Below are 17,927 nucleotides of genomic sequence, written 5' to 3' on the forward strand. Positions count from 1 at the left end.
TGTCGGAGGCTCACTGACGACGTTACCTAGAATGGTGACGAAACGTCTGAAAATGAACCTTCCAGCTCAGCGAGCAATCTCACATCCAGAACCTCAACCTGAGCTACAAATCTTCTCAAAACTCGCTAGAATTATATTAAGGTACAGCAGAGAGCTGCAGCTGTCCACTTACCAGCCTGGTAGTCATACAATGCTACAGCTGTGATCCCATACTCATTTCCGTATTCTGCATAAGTGGGCTCTTCTGGGAGAGACAAAACAAGGTGGAATGGTAAATGATTCAAACAAAAATATTCAAATATCTTTTAAAAAGGCCCTCATTTACAATAGAATTTTCTTCCCTTTAAAAGCAGAAAACTTTCCAATAACTATAAATAATTTAAGATGGTACTCTCTACTTCAGGATCAATGGTTAAAATTGCACATTAGCTATTACCTCTTTGGTAACCTTGACTCTCATCTGGCATCTGATAAACCGCTTCTTGTTCATATGTTGCCTCTTGGTAGTGTGGCTCATCACTACTATAGGGAGGTTCTGCTTCATAGACAGCCTCTTCCTGTACAGGGGGCTCCTGAAAAATTGGGAATAATTGAAACTTGCTTCAACTTGCATTCCACATTCATTCCTTCCTATTGAATGAGTGCTCAGAACGGTTATATACCATTATACACACAGACAATGAGTTGCTAACTTTTCCTGACTGTCCTAGAGCCGTCATCATTCACATCCCTTTTACATTCTTTTTTCCTTTCTTCACTTTGAGTCAATAAACTCTTTATCTTGTGTGTTGGGGTTTCAGCGCCATCTGCCCTCTTGCTCCTAAAGAAACTTATTTTCCACGACTGTTTTTGCTTCTCTCTCTGATGCCAGACCTGCTGAGATTCTCCAGTATTCTGCATTTATTTCAGATTCCAAGCATCTGCAGTATTTTGCCTTTATGCATTTTTTGTTTATTAGCTACAAAAATATTGGAAAACAATTGTTTAAAAAAATGGTTGTTTTGCTAGAGGAAATCGGTTAGAGGCCAGTGGTCACATTAGCAAACCTTCCAGGAATAGAGGTATCTAGGATGCATAACCCTAACGGCATGGGTCTTCATTCTGTGAATGGAGCATGACCTCCAAATAGTTGGAGAGTGTTCTCGCTTGTTAAACCTTGAGGGATACCTGGGTGGAGCTATCTTCTTTCTTTTATCTGAGACAACAAGGTGTGGAGCTGGATGAACACAGTAGGCCAAGCAGCATCAGAGGAGCAGGAAAGCTGACGTTTTGGGTCTAGACCCTTCTTCAGAAGTGGGGGAAGTGAAGGGGTTTCTGAAATAAATAGGGAGAGAGGGGAGGTTGATAGAAGATGGATAGAGGAGAAGATAGGTGGAGAGGATTCAGACAGGTTAAGGAGGCGGGGATGGAGCCAGTAAAGGTGAGTGTCGGTGGGGAGTTAGGGAGGTCAGTGCAGGGAGGATGGATAGGTCAAGGAGGCAGGATGAAGCTAGTAAGTAGGAGATGGGGGTGGGGCTTGAGGTGGGAGGAGGGGGTAGTGGGAGGACAGGTTAGGGAGACGGGTACAAGTTAGGCTGGCTTTGGGAAGCGGTCGGGGGAAGGGAGATTTTGAAGCTTGTGAAGTCCACATTGATACCATTGGGCTGCAGGATATCTAATTTGTTTAACGAATGAGCAACATCCCAGAAATGAATTTCCATACAAACTAATAAAGAGAGATAGAGATTGAGTATTAAAATCATTACTCACCTCATAAACTGGACTAGGCGATCGCTGCTCCCTAACAGGGGATGGAGGAGAAACAGGTTCCTGGGATGCAGGGGGCTCCCGGGATGCAGGGGGTCGATTCTTTGTGAATTCTTGCTCCTGCTTTCCAAAGACAGAAAATATTTCATGTTAATACACTTATTGGTCAGACAAAACATATTCAGAGTTAACTTACCAGCAGTAATGAAAGGAATCAAAAATTCAGGGAATCAGTACAATAATTCTCATTGTTGTCCCTCCAAACTGGTCATTTCTTTTGAAACAAAGGTTTCTAATGAATGTTTCCCTTCAAAAGAGTCCCCTTTTCGTTCATTACAGATTCAAGTTAAAAGCATCAAAATGCATTGCAAAACCTTTGTTCCAAGACCAACCATCAAAAATTTCGATACTAAAATCTCAGAATGGCAGTTTCCAAGTTCCAGCTCCAACAATATGTGGAGTACCTGGTGACAAGTGAGAGCAAACTGCATCTTTATAGTAACTTCCATGGCATCTGGGCTTCTCAAAGTGCTTTCTAATTAAGTTGGTTCTTTATTAGCATGATATAGAGACCACGGAATCTAACAAGAGAATTAGATCCATCATTCATTTCAAAACACTCTTCTCATTTTTAGTCATTGCATCATCTTATCATGAAACTTTGAATTGTTTTACCTCACAAACATTAGCTTCTCACTCACTGTCTCTAGCCCTAAATAAGCGACCATAGTCTTTCCACTTAAATAAATGCCTTAGAATTTGTTGCTAAATGTGAATTGAACAATATATTTAGTTTAGAAATAGGAATGTTAATCACCCTAGCATGTTGTTGCTAAAGCATGAACATTTGTGTGGCACCTTTCAAGTTCCAAATACTTTGGCGTTAATTCACACAGGGTAACATCTCATGAACAATCAGTCAATCAGAAAACAGAAACGGCAGTTGGTCATTCAGAAAGTTAACTCTCTTCTGTCATTGGGAGAGATCTTGGCTGATTTGTGTCTCAGCTCTATCCAGCATTGTCTCTTTACGTTCTTCAACTATAATTCATCATGGAGAATAACAGTGATAGGAGAGTCAGAAAGATATTGAGAGCCATTTGGCCTATGCTGCTGTCAATCTCAACCTAAATTATTAATTGATTCAACATTTCATAGAACATAGAAAAGTACAGCACAGTTCAGGCCCTTCAGCCCACGATGTTGTGCCGTGGAATAATCCTAATCCAAAAATAAAATAACCTAACCTACATTCCCCTCAATTCACTGCTGTCCATGTGCATGTCCAGCAGTCGCTTAAATGTCACTAATGACTCTGCTTCCACGACTACCACTGGTAAACTATTCCATGCGCTCACAACTCTCTGGGTGAAGAACCTCCCTCTGATGTTTCCTCTATACCTTCCTCCTAACACCTTAAAACTATGACCCCTCGTGGCAGTCAATCCTGCCCTGGGGAAAAGTCTCTGGCTATTTCGTTCCAGAAAATCCCATACATTCAACACCCTCAGGGTAGGAAAGATTTCTTGTCTTCCTAATTAGCCTGGCTCTATTTTTAAGGCCGTAGCCCCTTGACCTACACTCTCCTAGTAGTGGGAAAAACCTCTATCTCCCAACAAATTTAATTCAAAATCCTACAATCCTTAACTGTAACTACATTTTAACATTTTTACACATCTAGGGAATAATGCGTTGATGGGTACCTCATTGCTCACCAAAACCATGGGACCACATCACCGTTCCTCAGTAGGCCCTGGCAAATCAGTCATCCCAAGGTGACACGTGACCCGCGCCATGAACAAATCAACCAGCAGACCCCAGTGACTGAAGTCTCACCGAGAAATTCTTACAAATTTCTGGTAAAGCCAAAAGGCAACAAATTGCAGCAGTATATTAACTCATTAAAATACTGCAACCTTACATCTGCCCAACATCAACTATCTGTCCCCCTTCCTCATTACTTCACTGGAACAGCTCATCAGACAGTGGGAGAGATCAAACACAGAGATGTAACATCAGCTAAACGTTGATTGCCCAGGTCATTATCACATTGCAGATCTGGCAGATACTGTGGAATCAGAGACAGAGAATTAACGTTTACAATCCAGTTATGATCCTCTGTCAAAACTGGCAGTCAGTTCTGATGAAGAGTCGCTGGAGTTGAAATGTTAATTTGGTTTCTCCCTTTTGAGTTTCTGCAGCAATTTCTGTACTTGTTTCAGATTTCCAGCATCCGCAGCTATTTGTTTAATTATCACATTTCTGTTTGTATACAAATTGGCTGCTACACTTCCTGCAATACAACAGTGAAAACACTTCCAAAGTATCTGCCGGCTGTTAAGTGCTTTGGGATGTCTGAAAGTGCTATTAAATTTCAAACCTTTCTTTTAGAGTGTTCACATCTTGTCACAGAACAAGTAAACCAAAGAAACATCAGAACCACACACTGCATTCCTCGAAATTACTAACTGGATTCCTGGCATAAATTTGGATTGCACTCAAACCAGGACTGGTCAGCTTGGCCAATAGTTATTCTGTGTCCTATTCCAAAACTCCTATTTGTATGTCACCATAACACGTGAGTTAGTCACTGTCAAATTGCAGTTTGTGAGAAGTTGATTACAAATTGGCTACAATGCTTTTACATTGCAGCCATGACTATACCTCAAAAATATTTTGTTTATTACATAACAATTTGGAACATCCTGAACTTGTGAAAAGTGCTGTATAAATGCAAGCCTTAGCTTTAAGTATTGGCTGGAAGCCACAGATTGCAATGTTGGTTCATAAACAGATGGACGGACAGTTACAACCAAAACTTATACCCAGAGTGAGAAACACGAAAAACTAGTGACATGACCCTGTGATACTTCCATCAGGGGCCACTCCTCAAACTCCAAGACTGTATTTCGAGATTTCACCCCCCGTTTCACCCCCAATCAGGAAGGTAATGACTGTCAAATGAAGAACGATGCATCTGGGAAGATAAAAGTTGCTTGGTTCACTGCAAGTTTACAGCCAGCAGAAACTGGCCTGACAATTGAACAGAGATAGTAGGAACTAGACTAGTGAGCCTTACATCTGTTGTAGGAAAAGTTTTGTAAAAGATTATAAGAGATAGGATTTTTGATCATCTAACAAGCAACAATTTGATTGGAGATAGTCAGCATGGATTCATCAAGGGCAGGTCGTGTCTCACAAATCTCACTGAGTTTTTTGAGAAGGTGACCAAGCATGTGGATGAGGGTCGGGCAGTTGATGTGGTGTACATGGACTTCAGTAAAGCCTTTGATAAGGTTCCACATGGTAGGCCACTGGAGAAAATGCGGAGGCATGGGATTGAGGGAGATTTAGCAGTTTGGATTAGAAACTGGCTTTCTGTAAGGCGGCAATAAGCGGTGGTTCATGGAAAATATTCAGCCTGGAGTCCCGTTACGAGTTACGTGCCTCAAAGACCTGTTTTGGGACCACTGCTGTTCGTCACTTTTATAAAAAACTTGGACGTAGGTATAGGTGGATGGGTTAGTCAGTTTGCAGATGACACAAGTCGGTGGAATGGTGGACAGCATGGAAGAATGTTGCAGGTTGCAGGGAGACTTGGATAAACTGCAGAATTGAGCTGAAAGGTGGCAAATGGAGTTCAATGCGGATAAACGTGAGGTGATTCACTTTGGGAAGAATAATAGAAAGACAGAATACTGGGTCAATGGTAAGATTCTTTATAGTGTGGATATGCAGAGGGATCTTGGTGTCCATGTACATAGATCCCTGAAAGTTGCCACCCAGGTTGATGGTGCTGTTAAGAAGGCTTACGGTGTGTTAGACTTTATTGGTAGAGGGATTGAGTTCCGGAGCCATGATTCCATGCTGCAACTGTACAAAACACTAGTGTGGCCTCATTTGGAATATTGCGTACAGTTCTGGTCGCCCCTTTACAGGAAGGATGTAGAAGCATTGGAAAAGGTGCAGAGGAGATTTACCAGGATGTTGCCTGGTCTGGAGCGCAGGCCCTATGAAGAAAGGCTGAGGGACTTGGGTCTGTTCTTAGTGGAGAGAAGGAGGCTAAGAGGGGATTTAATAGAGACATACAAGATGATCAGAGGATTAGATAGGGTGGACAGTGAGAGTCTTTTTCTGAGGATGATGATGTCAGCTTGTACAAGGGGGCATAGCTACAAATTGAGGGGTGATAGATTTAAGACAGATGTCAGAGGCAGGTTCTTTGCTCAGAGAGTGGTAAGGGCGTGGAACGCCCTGCCTGCCAATGTAGTTAACTCAGCCACATTAGGGGCATTTAAACAGTCCTTGGATAAGCATATGGATAATGATGGGATAGTGTAGGGGGAGGGGCTTAGATTAGATCACAGGCTAGCGCAACATCGAGGGCCGAAGGGCCTGTTCTGCGCTGTATTGTTCCATGTTCTACGTTCTAAATGCCGATAGTGGAGAATCTGAGATAACAAGGTGTAGAGCTGGATGAACACAGCAGGCCAAGTTTTTTTTGTCATCGCAATTGGAGCCAAATTAGGAAGTTCATTTGAACAGCCTTTGGTTTGCTCCATCTCTAGTGCTTGCTCAAACACCAGACTGAGTGACCATGTGCTAGTCCTGCATCAGTATTAAGATTCACAAAAGTTTAAAGGTTTATCACCAACCTCTAGTTTCCTCTTGGCTTCCTCCTGTTCTAGTTTCTCGCTGGCCCGACGGCGAGCTCTCTCTTCCTCTGCCTTCTTTCTATCCTCCTCCTCCTTCGCTTTGGCAATGTTCTCAAACTTGGAACGGATGCTGCTCGTACTTGCACTGGCTGCAAAGCAAACAGAATGGACTAAATTACAGCAAAGTAAAATACTGCAGATGCTGTAAATCCAAGAATGAGAACACAGAGACTGCTGGAGAAACTCAGCAGGGTCTTGTAGCCTCTGTGCAGGGAGAAACAGAGTTAACGTTTCAAATCTGGCATAACTCTTCTTCAAAACTACTTGAAAATGAAGCAAATCATGATGTTGTCATTGATATTCTCACAGATTTCCAAAAAAACATGTTGATGAGCCCATCCAACTGAGCAGCAATTTCCAAAGATTTATATAGATATTAAAAAAAACAAACTACGGAATGAAATGTCTCCACAATCAGTGAAGCTAATTGGGTGAGGAGTGGAGGTGGTCAGGAGATCAGTTCACATGGATCCAACCATGGCATCAGCACCAGGGTGAACAAAGTGACCACTCAGGATGACAGTCTCTGTGTGACATTCGTACGTACCAGCTTCGACCGGCTTCGTTTTCTGATACGCTGGAGCCAGCTGCTCGACATCATCAAAGGAGGCAGCACTCTGCAATCAGGAAGCTCAACATTAGGACAGCTTTATCCAACTTTGCTCATGCTCTCGTTCATAGCTGCTCCCTTTCCAAGGGCATTTTCTCTCAAGTTGTGTGTCAACTATTTAAAGCTTTATCAACAGAAACTCTTTGAGACTATTGGTCAGAAGCCTTCAATTAGAAGAGGTTCAAAAAGAATACACATTTTCTACAAATACTAGCAGAATCCACAGCATCAACTAAAACCGTTTTACGAAGGATAACATTAACCGCATGACGTACCAGTGAGTCTCATATCAGTGTCGGGGAAACTATTGGAGACATTTCTGAAGGAGTAAATTAATCTTCACTTGGAAAGGCAAAGTTTGGTCAGGGATAGTCTGCATGACTCTGTCAGAGGGAGGTCATATCCTGCAAATTTGATTGAATTCTTTGGAGGTGACGATCAGGTGTAGAGATGAGGATAACATTGTTGATGCAGTTTAGAGGGATTTCAGCAAAGCTTTTGGCAAGGTCCTAGATGGGAGACTGATAAAGTAGGTAAAAGCCACAAGAGTGACCAGATGGTTGACAGTGAAGAAGGAGGGTATTCACTTACAGAAGGACATTGACAGGTTGATCAAATGGGCAGATCAGTAGCAGATAGAATTTCACCCTGATAAATCTGAGGTGATGCACTTTGCAAGAAGGAACAAGACAAGAACACAATGAATTCAGGAAATGAGCAAGCTCTGCAGGATCCTGGGGTGTATGTCCACCGATCCCTGAAGATAGCAGGCAGGTCAATAGAGTAGTTAAATTGGCATACAGCTCATTTATCGTGTTCAGTCAAGGCAAATCTATTAGAATTCTTCCAGGAGATGAGGAGCAGGTTAGACCAAGGACAGCCAATGAACATTATCTACTTGGATTTTCAGAAGGCCTTTGGCAAGGTGCCACACGGGAGGCTGTAGAGTAAGATAAGGGCCCATGGTGTTAGAGGCAAGGTGCTGGCATGGATAGAAGATTGGCTGTCTGGCAGAAAGCAGAGAGTGGGGATAAATGGGTCCTTCTCGAGATGGCAGCTGGTGACAAGTGGTGTTCCACAGGGGTCAGTGCTGGGATCACAACTTTTCACTTTGTACATTAATGATCTAGATGAAGGAACTGAGGGCATTCTGGGTAAGTTTGCAGATGATACAAAGTTAGGTGGAGGGTCAGGCAGTGTTGAAGAAGAGGGAGGCTGCAGAAGGATTTGGATAGGTTAGGAGAGTGAGCAAGAAATTGGCAGATGGAGTACAGCGTGGGAAAGTGCAAAGTCATGCACTCTCGTAGGAAGAATAGAGGCATAGGCCATTTCCTAAATGGGGAGAAAATTCAGAAATCTGAAGCGCAAAGGGACTTAGGGGATTCTCTTAAGGTCAACTTGCAGGCTGGGTTGGTAGTTAGGAAAGCAAATACAATGTTGGCATTTATTTCGAGAGGCCTAGAATATAAAAGCAGGGATCTACTTCTGAGACTTTATAAAGTTCTTGTTAGACCACATGTAGAGTATTGTGAGGAATGTTGGACCCCATACCCCAGGAAAGATGTACTAGCCCTGGAGTGGGTTCAGAGGAGGTTCATGAGAATGATCCCAAGAGTGAAAGGCTTAACATATGAGGAACATTTGAGGACTCTGGGTCTATACTCGATGGAATTTAGAAGATTGAGGGCGGATCTAATTGAAACTTACATAATGCTGAACAACATGGACAAAATAGATGTTTGGGGAGAGATAGTAGGAACTGCAGATGCTGGAGAATCTGAGATAACAAGGTGTAGAGCTGGATGAACACAGCAGGCCAAGCAGCATCAGAGGAACAGGAAAGCTGACATTTCAGATCCTTCTTCAGAAATGGAGGAGGGGAAGGGGATTCTGAAATAAATAGGGAGAGAGGGGGGAGGCGGATACAAGAAGGATAAAAGGAGAAGATAGGTGGAGAGGAGACACACAGGGTCAAAGAGGCGGGGTTGGAGCGAGTAAAGGTGAGTGTAGGTGGGGAGTTAGGGCGGAGATAGGTCAGTCCAAGGAGGACGGACAGGTCAAGGAAGCGGGATGAGGCTAGTAGGTAAGAGATAGGGGTGGGGCTTGAGATGGGAGGTGGGGAAGGTGGGAGGGAGGTGGGGACGAGCTGGGTTGGTTTGGGGATGCAGTGGGGAAGGGGAGATTTTGAAGCTGGTGAAGTCCACATTGATACCATTGGGCTGCAGGGTTCCCAAGTGAAATATGAGTTGCTGTTCCTGCAACCTTCAGGTGGCATCATGGTGACACTGCAGGAGGCCCATGATGGACATGTCGTCCAAGGAGTGAGAGGGGGAGTTGAAATGGTTTGCGACTGGGAGGTGCAGTTGTTTGTTGTGAACCGAGCGGAGGTGTTCCATAAAGTGGTCCCCAAGCCTCTACATCGGGGAAACCAAGCGGGAATCCCCTTTCCCTCCCCCATTTCTGAAGATGGGTCTAGACCCAAAACATCAGCTTTCCTGCTCCTCTGATGCTGCTTGGCCTGCTGTGTTCATCCAGCTCTGCACCTTGTTGTCTCAGATGTTTGGGGACATGTTTCCATTGACAGGACAGACTAGCACCGGAGGGCACAGCCTTAGAGTAAAGGGGAGCACAGAGAAAAGGAGAAACTTCTTCAGCCAAAGAGTGGTGAATCTATGGAACTCATTGCCCCAGAAGGCTGTGGAGGCCATGTCATTGAGTCTATTTACTGGAGAGGGAGAGAGAGAGAGAGAGAGAGAGGAGGGAGAGGGAGAGGGAGAGGGAGAGGGAGAGGGAGAGGGAGAGGGAGAGGGAGAGGGAGAGGGAGAGGGAGAGGGAGAGGGAGAGGGAGAGGGAGAGGGAGAGGGAGAGGGAGAGGGAGAGGGAGAGGGAGAGAAAAGAGAGAGAGAAAAGAGAGAGAGAAAAGAGAGAGAGAAAAGAGAGAGAGAAAAGAGAGAGAGAAAAGAGAGAGAGAAAAGAGAGAGAGAAAAGAGGGAGAGAAAAGAGGGAGAGAAAAGAGAGAGAGAAAAGAGAGAGAGAAAAGAGAGAGAGAAAAGAGAGAGAGAAAAGAGAGAGAAAAAAGAGAGAGAGAAAAGAGAGAGAGAAAAGAGAGAGAGAAAAGAGAGAGAGAAAAGAGAGAGAGAGAGGTTCTTGATTATCAAGGGTTATGGGGAGAAAGCAGGAGAATGGGTTTGAGGAACTTATCTGCCATGATTGAATGGCGGAACAGACTCGATGGGCCGAATGGCCTAATTTCTGCCCCTATGTCTTATGGTCTCGTAAGAACAAGGTGGTTATGTTGGAGCTGTATAGGACTTTGGTCAGGCAACAGGGGGAGTGCTGTGTGCAGTTCTGGTCACCACACTATAGGAAGGATGTGATTGCACTGGAGGGGGTGCAGAAGGGAATTCACCAGGATGTTGCTTGGGCTGGAGAGTTTCATTAATGAGGGAGGCGCTGGATAAGGTCAGGTTGTTTTCTTTGGAGTAGGGAAGGTTGAGGAGGGATATGATTGAAATGTATAAGATTATGAGGGGCATGGACAGGGGGAAATAGGAAGCAGCTGTTTCCCTTAATCAAAGGGCCAATAAACAAGGGGGCCTCATTTTAAAGTGAAAGGCTTTGTGGAAAAACATTTTCACCCAGAGGGTGGTTTGGGTCTGGAATGCAGTTCCTAAGAGGGTAATTGAGGAGGGAAACTTCACAACCTTCATTAAGTACTTTTTTTGAACACTTTAAATGTTATAACATTCAAGGCTATGGGGCAAGTGCAGGAAAGCGAGACTGGTTTAGATTGAGCAGTTTTTAGTGGTGCAGACCTGATGGGCTGAAAGGTCTCTTCTGTACTGTATGATTCTATTTTCCTGGCAAAAGTGGAGCAGACCATAGAGAACAAGACAAGAAAGCCTCTGTTCGAAGGCAGTGTTTCCATGTTGGTTGAGTTGTGCCCAATGCCATAAACAGGCACTCGGAAGCAGTTTCTTCTGTTCAACACAGAAGAATGCCCAAGTATGTCCAATCACCATTTTCTTAAACTCTGGTTGCAGTCTCAAAGTTTCAACAGTGATGGGGCAGAGGGAAAATCAAAAGGAATCAAATTAAATCTGGGAGAGGAAGCAAACTAAACTGGACTGCAACATCAACATTAAATTTACAGTTGATAACTGAGAATGAGTAACTGTTAACGCCCCAGTTTTGTTAGCCAGTAGTGATTATGTGATGTACATCCAGAGAATATTGAATTAATATTGATGTAGCACCTTCAATATAATAAAGCACCTCTGGCATTTTACATACAAAATACAACACAATATGAGAAGATAGAAAAGAATGCTTCCTGAGATTGGTGGATCCGGGGTGGAATTCAGATAGATGTTTAGGTTACAGAGGCTGGATTTTTTTTTGTATCAGAGAATGGAGGGGAGATTTGATGGAGGTGGGCAAGATCAGGACAGGTTTGGGTAAAGGTAGATGTTGGAAAACTGTTCCCATTAGCTGATGGCCCGAGGATTTCCGGGGGCAGGAATGCACATTTAAGGTTTGAACAGGGAATGAAGGGGGAATGTGGATAAGGAACTTTGCTTTTTTTTAAAAAAAGAGCATGGCAAGTGGCAGTGACCAGGAACTTCCTTCCACTGTTCTCAAGAAGCCAGAGACAATGAGTTCAGAAGGAAAGGGGAGGGGCATGCAAAGGAAATTAACTTACAGGGTTACAGGGACAGCAGGCTTCTACTGGCAGTGAGCCTAATTACTGCAGAACAGCCAGTACACACACTCAGTGGGTCCATACGGCCTCCTCTCTCGTCAATGTCTTTGAGATACCAGGGTAAATGGCTAAATTTCAAAAGGTATCTTAAAGGAAGAAACCAGTAAAAAGGTGCAGAGGTTTTCAATATTTGATGATCAGACAGAGAGGAAAAGGAAGTGGGGAAAACAGGAGACAGATGCAGTTTTTTTGGATAAATATTAAACCAGAATGTAAATACGTCACAGAGCAATTTCACTTTCAATAATCAACAGGACTTTGCTTGGAGACAGCTGGCATTGGGCCAGATTGGTGATGTCCAATTACAGCCATTTAACAATAGACTCTCTCAGACAATCCCAGAAATTAGAGGAGATTAAAAAAACTGTACTGTAATGAACTGGAATTAGTTATTAAAGCAAGATTATACTCAATGATGGTGATTGAATTGCTGGGGCATAAACTCAGCAACATTAAAAGTATGTGGAATTCATGATTAGAAGCCAGACAGTCACAACACTGAAAGATTCTATCAAAGACTCGAGAAAACAAATAATTGTAAAGGGACATGGGGAAATAGGATTAGATTGATAGCTTTAATCTAAACCAGCATGGACTTGAAGAAGCAAACAACCTCTTCTAATGTAATAAACACAGATTTACCAGCATGTTGAGAGGTTTGGAAGTTTTGGGTTATAAAGGAAGGCTGGGACTTTTTTCACCAGAACATAGGAGGTTCAGAGGCAACCGTACAGCAGTCTACGAGGGGTACAGATACTCTTACTGGTAATTGTCTTTTCTCTAAAGATGGAAAACATCAAGACTAGAGGGCACATTTCTAAAAAGGTGAGAGGAGAGAGATTTAGAAAAGACATAAGGGGTAAACTTTTTACACAGAGGGAAGTTCGCATGTGGAATAGTGGATGTGGGCACAATGTGATGTTTACGAGACACTTGGATAGGTTTATGAATAGGAAAGGTTTGGGGGGATATGGAGCAGGCACGTGGGACTCGTTCAATTTTGGATTATGCTCAGCGTGGACTGGTTGGACCAAAGGGTCAGTTTTCATGCTGTATGATTCCAAGACTCAAACTGTGGATGCTGAAAATCAGAAACAAAAACAGAAATTGCTGGAAAACTCAGCAGCATCTATGGGAGAGAAAGCAGAATTAATATTTTGGGTTCACTGACACTTCTTCAGAACTGGGATTTTCCAGCAATTTCTGTTTTAGCCTCTTCCAAGGATTCTATGAGTCAGAAGGTCAATTCCAGACACCTTCACTTGCATGTTGAAGAATCCTGGATTAAAACTTTATTTTTACCCAAAGTCATATTCGTTCACATGTTCAGCTACAAAGTTATCATAAGCAGCCACAACATTAAAATACGAGATGACAGGCCAGCTGGAGAGACCAGGTAATAAAGGAGACCAGGATTCAGTGGTTTATTAATAAGGGCAGAGTACTTGTAGAACACTCTGGTCTTCAGCTGGAGTGGACACCAGCTTAAGAAGCAGGATAGGAAGATGTTGGAGATAGTACAGGGATGAGGAACTTCAGTTACATCAATAGAATACAGTAGCTGGGACTGTTCTCCTCAGAGAAGGCCATGAAGTTGATGGAGGTATTCACAAATCAGAAGGGTCGGGGCAGAATGAACCACCCCTATTGGTGGAAGGGTCAAGAAGCAGAGGCACAGATTTAAAATTATCTGCAAAATGAGCGGTGATGAGAGAAAGTTTAACTTAGATAAATGTGAGGTGCTGCATCTTAGAAAGGCATATCAGGGCAGGTTTTACACACTTCATGGTAAGGTCCTGGGGAGTGTTACTGAACAGAGACACCTTGGAATGCAGGTTCATAGTTCCCTGAAAGTGGAGTCGCAGGTAGACAGGAGAGTGAAGGCGGCACTCGGTGCGCTTGCCTTTATTGGTCAGTGCATTGGGTTAGGAGATGGAAGGTTGTGTTGCGGCTGTACAGGACATTGACGAGGCCACTTTTGGAATGCTGTGTTCAGTTCTGGTCTCCCTGCTGTAGGAAGGGGGCTGTGAAATTTGAAAGTGTTCAGAAAAGATTTACAAGCATGTGGCCAGGATTAGAGGGTTAGTGCAATAGGTAGAGGCTGGACAGACTAGGGCTATTTTCCCTGGCGCGTCAGAGGCCGAAGGGTGACCTTATTAAGGATTATAAAATCATGACAGGCATGGATACAGTAAATAGACAAGGTCTTTTCCCCAGGATGGGGGGAGTCCAAAACTAGAGGGCATGGGTAAAAGGTGAGGGGGAAAAGATTTAAAAGGAACCTAAGGGGCAACATTTTCACGCAGAGGGTGGTGCACGTATGGAATGAGCTGCCAGAGGAAGTGGTGGAGGCTGGTACAACTGCATCATTTAAAAGGCATCTGGATGGACAGATGAAGAAGGAAGGTTTAGAGGGATAGGGGCCAAACGCTGGCAAATGGGACCAGATTTCATTTAGGACATCTGGTCAGCATGGACCAGTTGGACTGAAGCGTCTGTTTCCATGTTGTACAGCTCTATGACTCTTCTTCACACAATAAATGGTTAGGGTCTGCATCACATACCTGATAGTGTGGTGGAGGCAGAGTCAATCGAGGCTTTGAAAAGGGAACAAGATGCTTATTTGAGAAGGCAGAATGTGCAGGGTTATAGGGGGAAGGTGGCAAAATGACACAGGCTAAGCTGACCATAGAGATAGCACATGAAAAAATGGGCTGAATGGAAAGACCAAAAGAATGGAATCATTACCACCGCTCATGTCGTATCAAGTCTTGGTAATATTTGCTGTCATCATTCTCTTCCGTGGTTGGGATCTACAAGGTCAAGTGTGACTGAAGATAGCCACTTGGTAGTCCAACAAGATGAAACTCTGGTCTTTGTGGCGGCACAGTGGCTCAGTGGTTAGCACTGCAGCCTCACAGCGCCAGGGGCCCGGGTTCGATTCTGGCCTCGGGTAACTGTCTGTGTGGAGTTTGCACATTCTCCCCGTGTCTGCATGGGTTTCCTCCGGGTGCTCCGGTTTCCTCCCACAATCCAAAGATGTGCAGGCTAGGTGGATCGGCCATGCTAAATTGCCCATAGTGTTCAGGGGTGTGTGGGTTATAGGGGGATGGATCTGGGTGGGATGCTCCAAGGGGCGGTGTGGACTTGTTGGGCCAAAGGGCCTGTTTCCACACTGTAGGGAATCTAATCTAAACAATTCGGAATTTATTACAAGACAGCAACTAGGTACAAGTTACACTGATGTGGTAGACATCGTGGCAGAGACTAAGCAAGACCCAGATGGTCAGACTTAACTCCTTTGAGATCCTAAGCTACACTCTCCCTCAGTTCATGGACGTCATTATTATGCACGATGCCTAAGAAATTTATTAACCCATTTGGACTCTTAAACAACAGGGAGATTACAGAATTTTCCCTCTCCAAGGAAATCACTTGACTTTAAATTTAGCACCATGCTGTGGGAGTTATAACAATGCTTTATGCTGAATGAATCAGTGTTGTCTTCTTGTTCAGATGTTTTTGCTGTGATTGAATGATAAAAGTGGCTACATTTACAGAGAAAACAGCTCATTATGGTCACTAACCTTATCCATTCGGTCTTTTTGAACACCATATTTGCCACCAAATCCCTTTGAATAATCTGAAATAAAGAGAAGAGAGAATTAGTTGCAGCCGCCCAAGAGGCATTCAGGCACAAAGAAAGCGATCATGCATCATTCAATGAAGACAGCCAAACCGAATGCAAAATTTACAGCCAAGATTGGATTAGGCACAATAGAATCAGGCTCAATAGAATCAGCCAGAAACTGGAGATTTATATTGATGTGCGCTATTGATCGAGCATTGTGCTTTTGTGCCTTTTGAAATTGGACAGAGATTGTCAGAGGAAAGTAAATGAGATGCTGGAATGAATGACCTGATTACTACAGACATGCTAAGGCCAGTCAATCAGGCGAAGAGGTGCTGATTGGTTTGATCAAGATAAAAATACAAGCAGAAATAAAGTCGACAGGTTAGACGGGACAATAACAAATAAATGCACCAGTTTGCAGCACAGACCTTTGGAAGCATTTATCTGGAAAATTAGTTATATCCCACTTGGAGTCAGAAATTAAATGGGATTGCCCAGGTTACATCCATCCCCAGGCAGAGAAATTTCTTTTGTTCATCTCATCTCCCCCAAGTAAAGCTGAGTTCGGCAAAATAAGACATCAGGATCAGGGCACCCAGTCCTTTTCGGCCTCTCTCATCATTCAGTGCCATCTCAAACCCACTTTGTGTCTGTCGCCCCAATAAGCCTCTTGTTCTTCAGGCACATCTCTCACAGAAACAGTGAGGGCCACAGATGCTGGAAGCCAGAGTCAACAAATGTGGAGCTGGATAAACAAAGCCGGTCAGACGGCATCTGAGGAGCAGGAAAGTCAATGTTTTGGGCTGAAACCCTTCATCAGGACTAGGGAGGGGAGCTCAGAAATAAATAGGAGTGGGTGGTGGGGCTGGGAGTGGGGGAAGCTAGTTGTGATGATAATAGGTAGATGCAGGTAGGGGTTATAGTGATTGATCAGTGGGAAGGGTGGAAGGTAGGTGAGTAGGAAGATGGACAGTCAGGTCAGGTGAGGGAGTGGCATGGGATAAGATGGAGTAGAAGGGGGGAGGGGTGGAGGGATTTTGAAGCTGGTGAAGTCAATATTAAGGCCATTGGGCTGTAAGTTCCCAAGGTGAAATAACAGGTTAGATTGTTTCTTGACAGAGATGGTCATTGCCTGGCATTTGTGTGGAGTGAATGTCATTTGCTCCTTGACAGCCCAAGCCTGGATATTGTCCAGATCTTGCTGCATTTGAACAGGGACTCCTTCAGTATCTGAGGAATCATGAATGGTGTTGAACATTGTGTAATCATCGTTGAACATCTCTACTTCTGACCTTATGGTGGTGGGAAGCTCATTAATAAAGTAGCTGAAGGTCATTGGGTTGAGGAGACTACCCTGAGGAACTCCTGCAGAGGTGTCCTGGAGGCAAGATGATTGACCTCCAACAAGCACAACCATCTTCCTTGGTGTGTGGAATGACTCCAACCACCAGAGAGTTTGTCCCTTGATACCCATCGACTCCAGTTTTGCCAGGGGTTCCTTAATGTCATACTTGATCAAATGTAGACTCAATGTCAAGGGCTGTCACTCTCACCTCACCTCTGGAATTCGGCTGTTTTGTCCACGTTTGAACCAAGGCTGTAATGAGGTCAGGAGCTGAGTGGCCCTGGCGGAACCCAAACTGGGCGTCACTGAGCAGGTGCTGCTCGATAGCTCGGTTAGTGACACCTTCCATCACTTTACTGATGGTCGAGAAGAGACTGATGGGGTGGGAATTGGCCAGGTTGGATTTCTCTTGTTTTTTGTGTAGGGGGATGTATCTAGGCAATTTTCCATGTTGTCAAGTAGATGCCATTGTTGTAGCTTAAATTGTATTAAGCCATTTCTATTAGCCAATCAGAAAATCTATTAATTGGCAGCTTGGCTACCTGCTACAGTCCTGCTCATAGTTTAGAAATCAGATTATGGAGGAAGATTCTACTCAATGTTCGTTCTACATAACATCTGAATTGAGGATTTAACTCATGGTATCGAGTCAATGGAGGGTATTTCAGCGTGCGGTGTTAAATAAGCATTTACTTTTCGCTAAATGAAGATTTCAAATTGTCACATTTCAGTGTGCCTTATGGATACATGACAGAAGTAGATGGAAGTCAGATTTCTCTCTGGGTCAGTAGCCTAAGCGTTGATCTAATTTTAACTGTTGTACAAGCATTCAGCTATTATAAAACAGCACATTGATGGTATCAGTTGAGGAAGGATGGGAGGAATTTGCTGCAGGATTGAAGTTAATGAGGAGCTGTTGGAGAAAATCAAGTGAAGTGAAGAAGGAAAGTCAATAGCTCCTGTGAACCATGTGGCTGGTCTATATCAGACAGACCGAGAAGGGGAAAAACACACCAGAGATCTGTCACCGTTTCTGCAGCTTCCCAAGTGGGCTGTACTGTTTCTAGGGCTGTGTGGAATTAATCTGGGGGAGAAAGCTGCTTTCAATACCCAGT

General features: G+C 43.9%; 1 protein-coding gene across 1 annotated transcript; it reads right to left on the minus strand.

Annotated features, from left to right (window-relative positions):
- Positions 1-145: 145 nt before the first annotated feature.
- Positions 146-17,894, minus strand: LOC132209315 (src substrate cortactin-like; the record flags this gene model as incomplete). The annotated part of the gene is made up of 6 exons (XM_059644450.1): positions 15,421-17,894; positions 7,009-7,078; positions 6,402-6,550; positions 1,750-1,866; positions 437-572; positions 146-244 (listed from the first exon to the last, which is right to left on the minus strand). Coding segments are annotated over exons 1-6 (580 nt in total), but the record flags the coding sequence as incomplete, so codon positions are not given.
- Between the last annotated feature and the right edge of the window lie 33 nt (positions 17,895-17,927).

Source organism: Stegostoma tigrinum, unplaced genomic scaffold (assembly GCF_030684315.1).
Source record: "Stegostoma tigrinum isolate sSteTig4 unplaced genomic scaffold, sSteTig4.hap1 scaffold_846, whole genome shotgun sequence".
Taxonomy (NCBI): domain Eukaryota; kingdom Metazoa; phylum Chordata; class Chondrichthyes; order Orectolobiformes; family Stegostomatidae; genus Stegostoma; species Stegostoma tigrinum.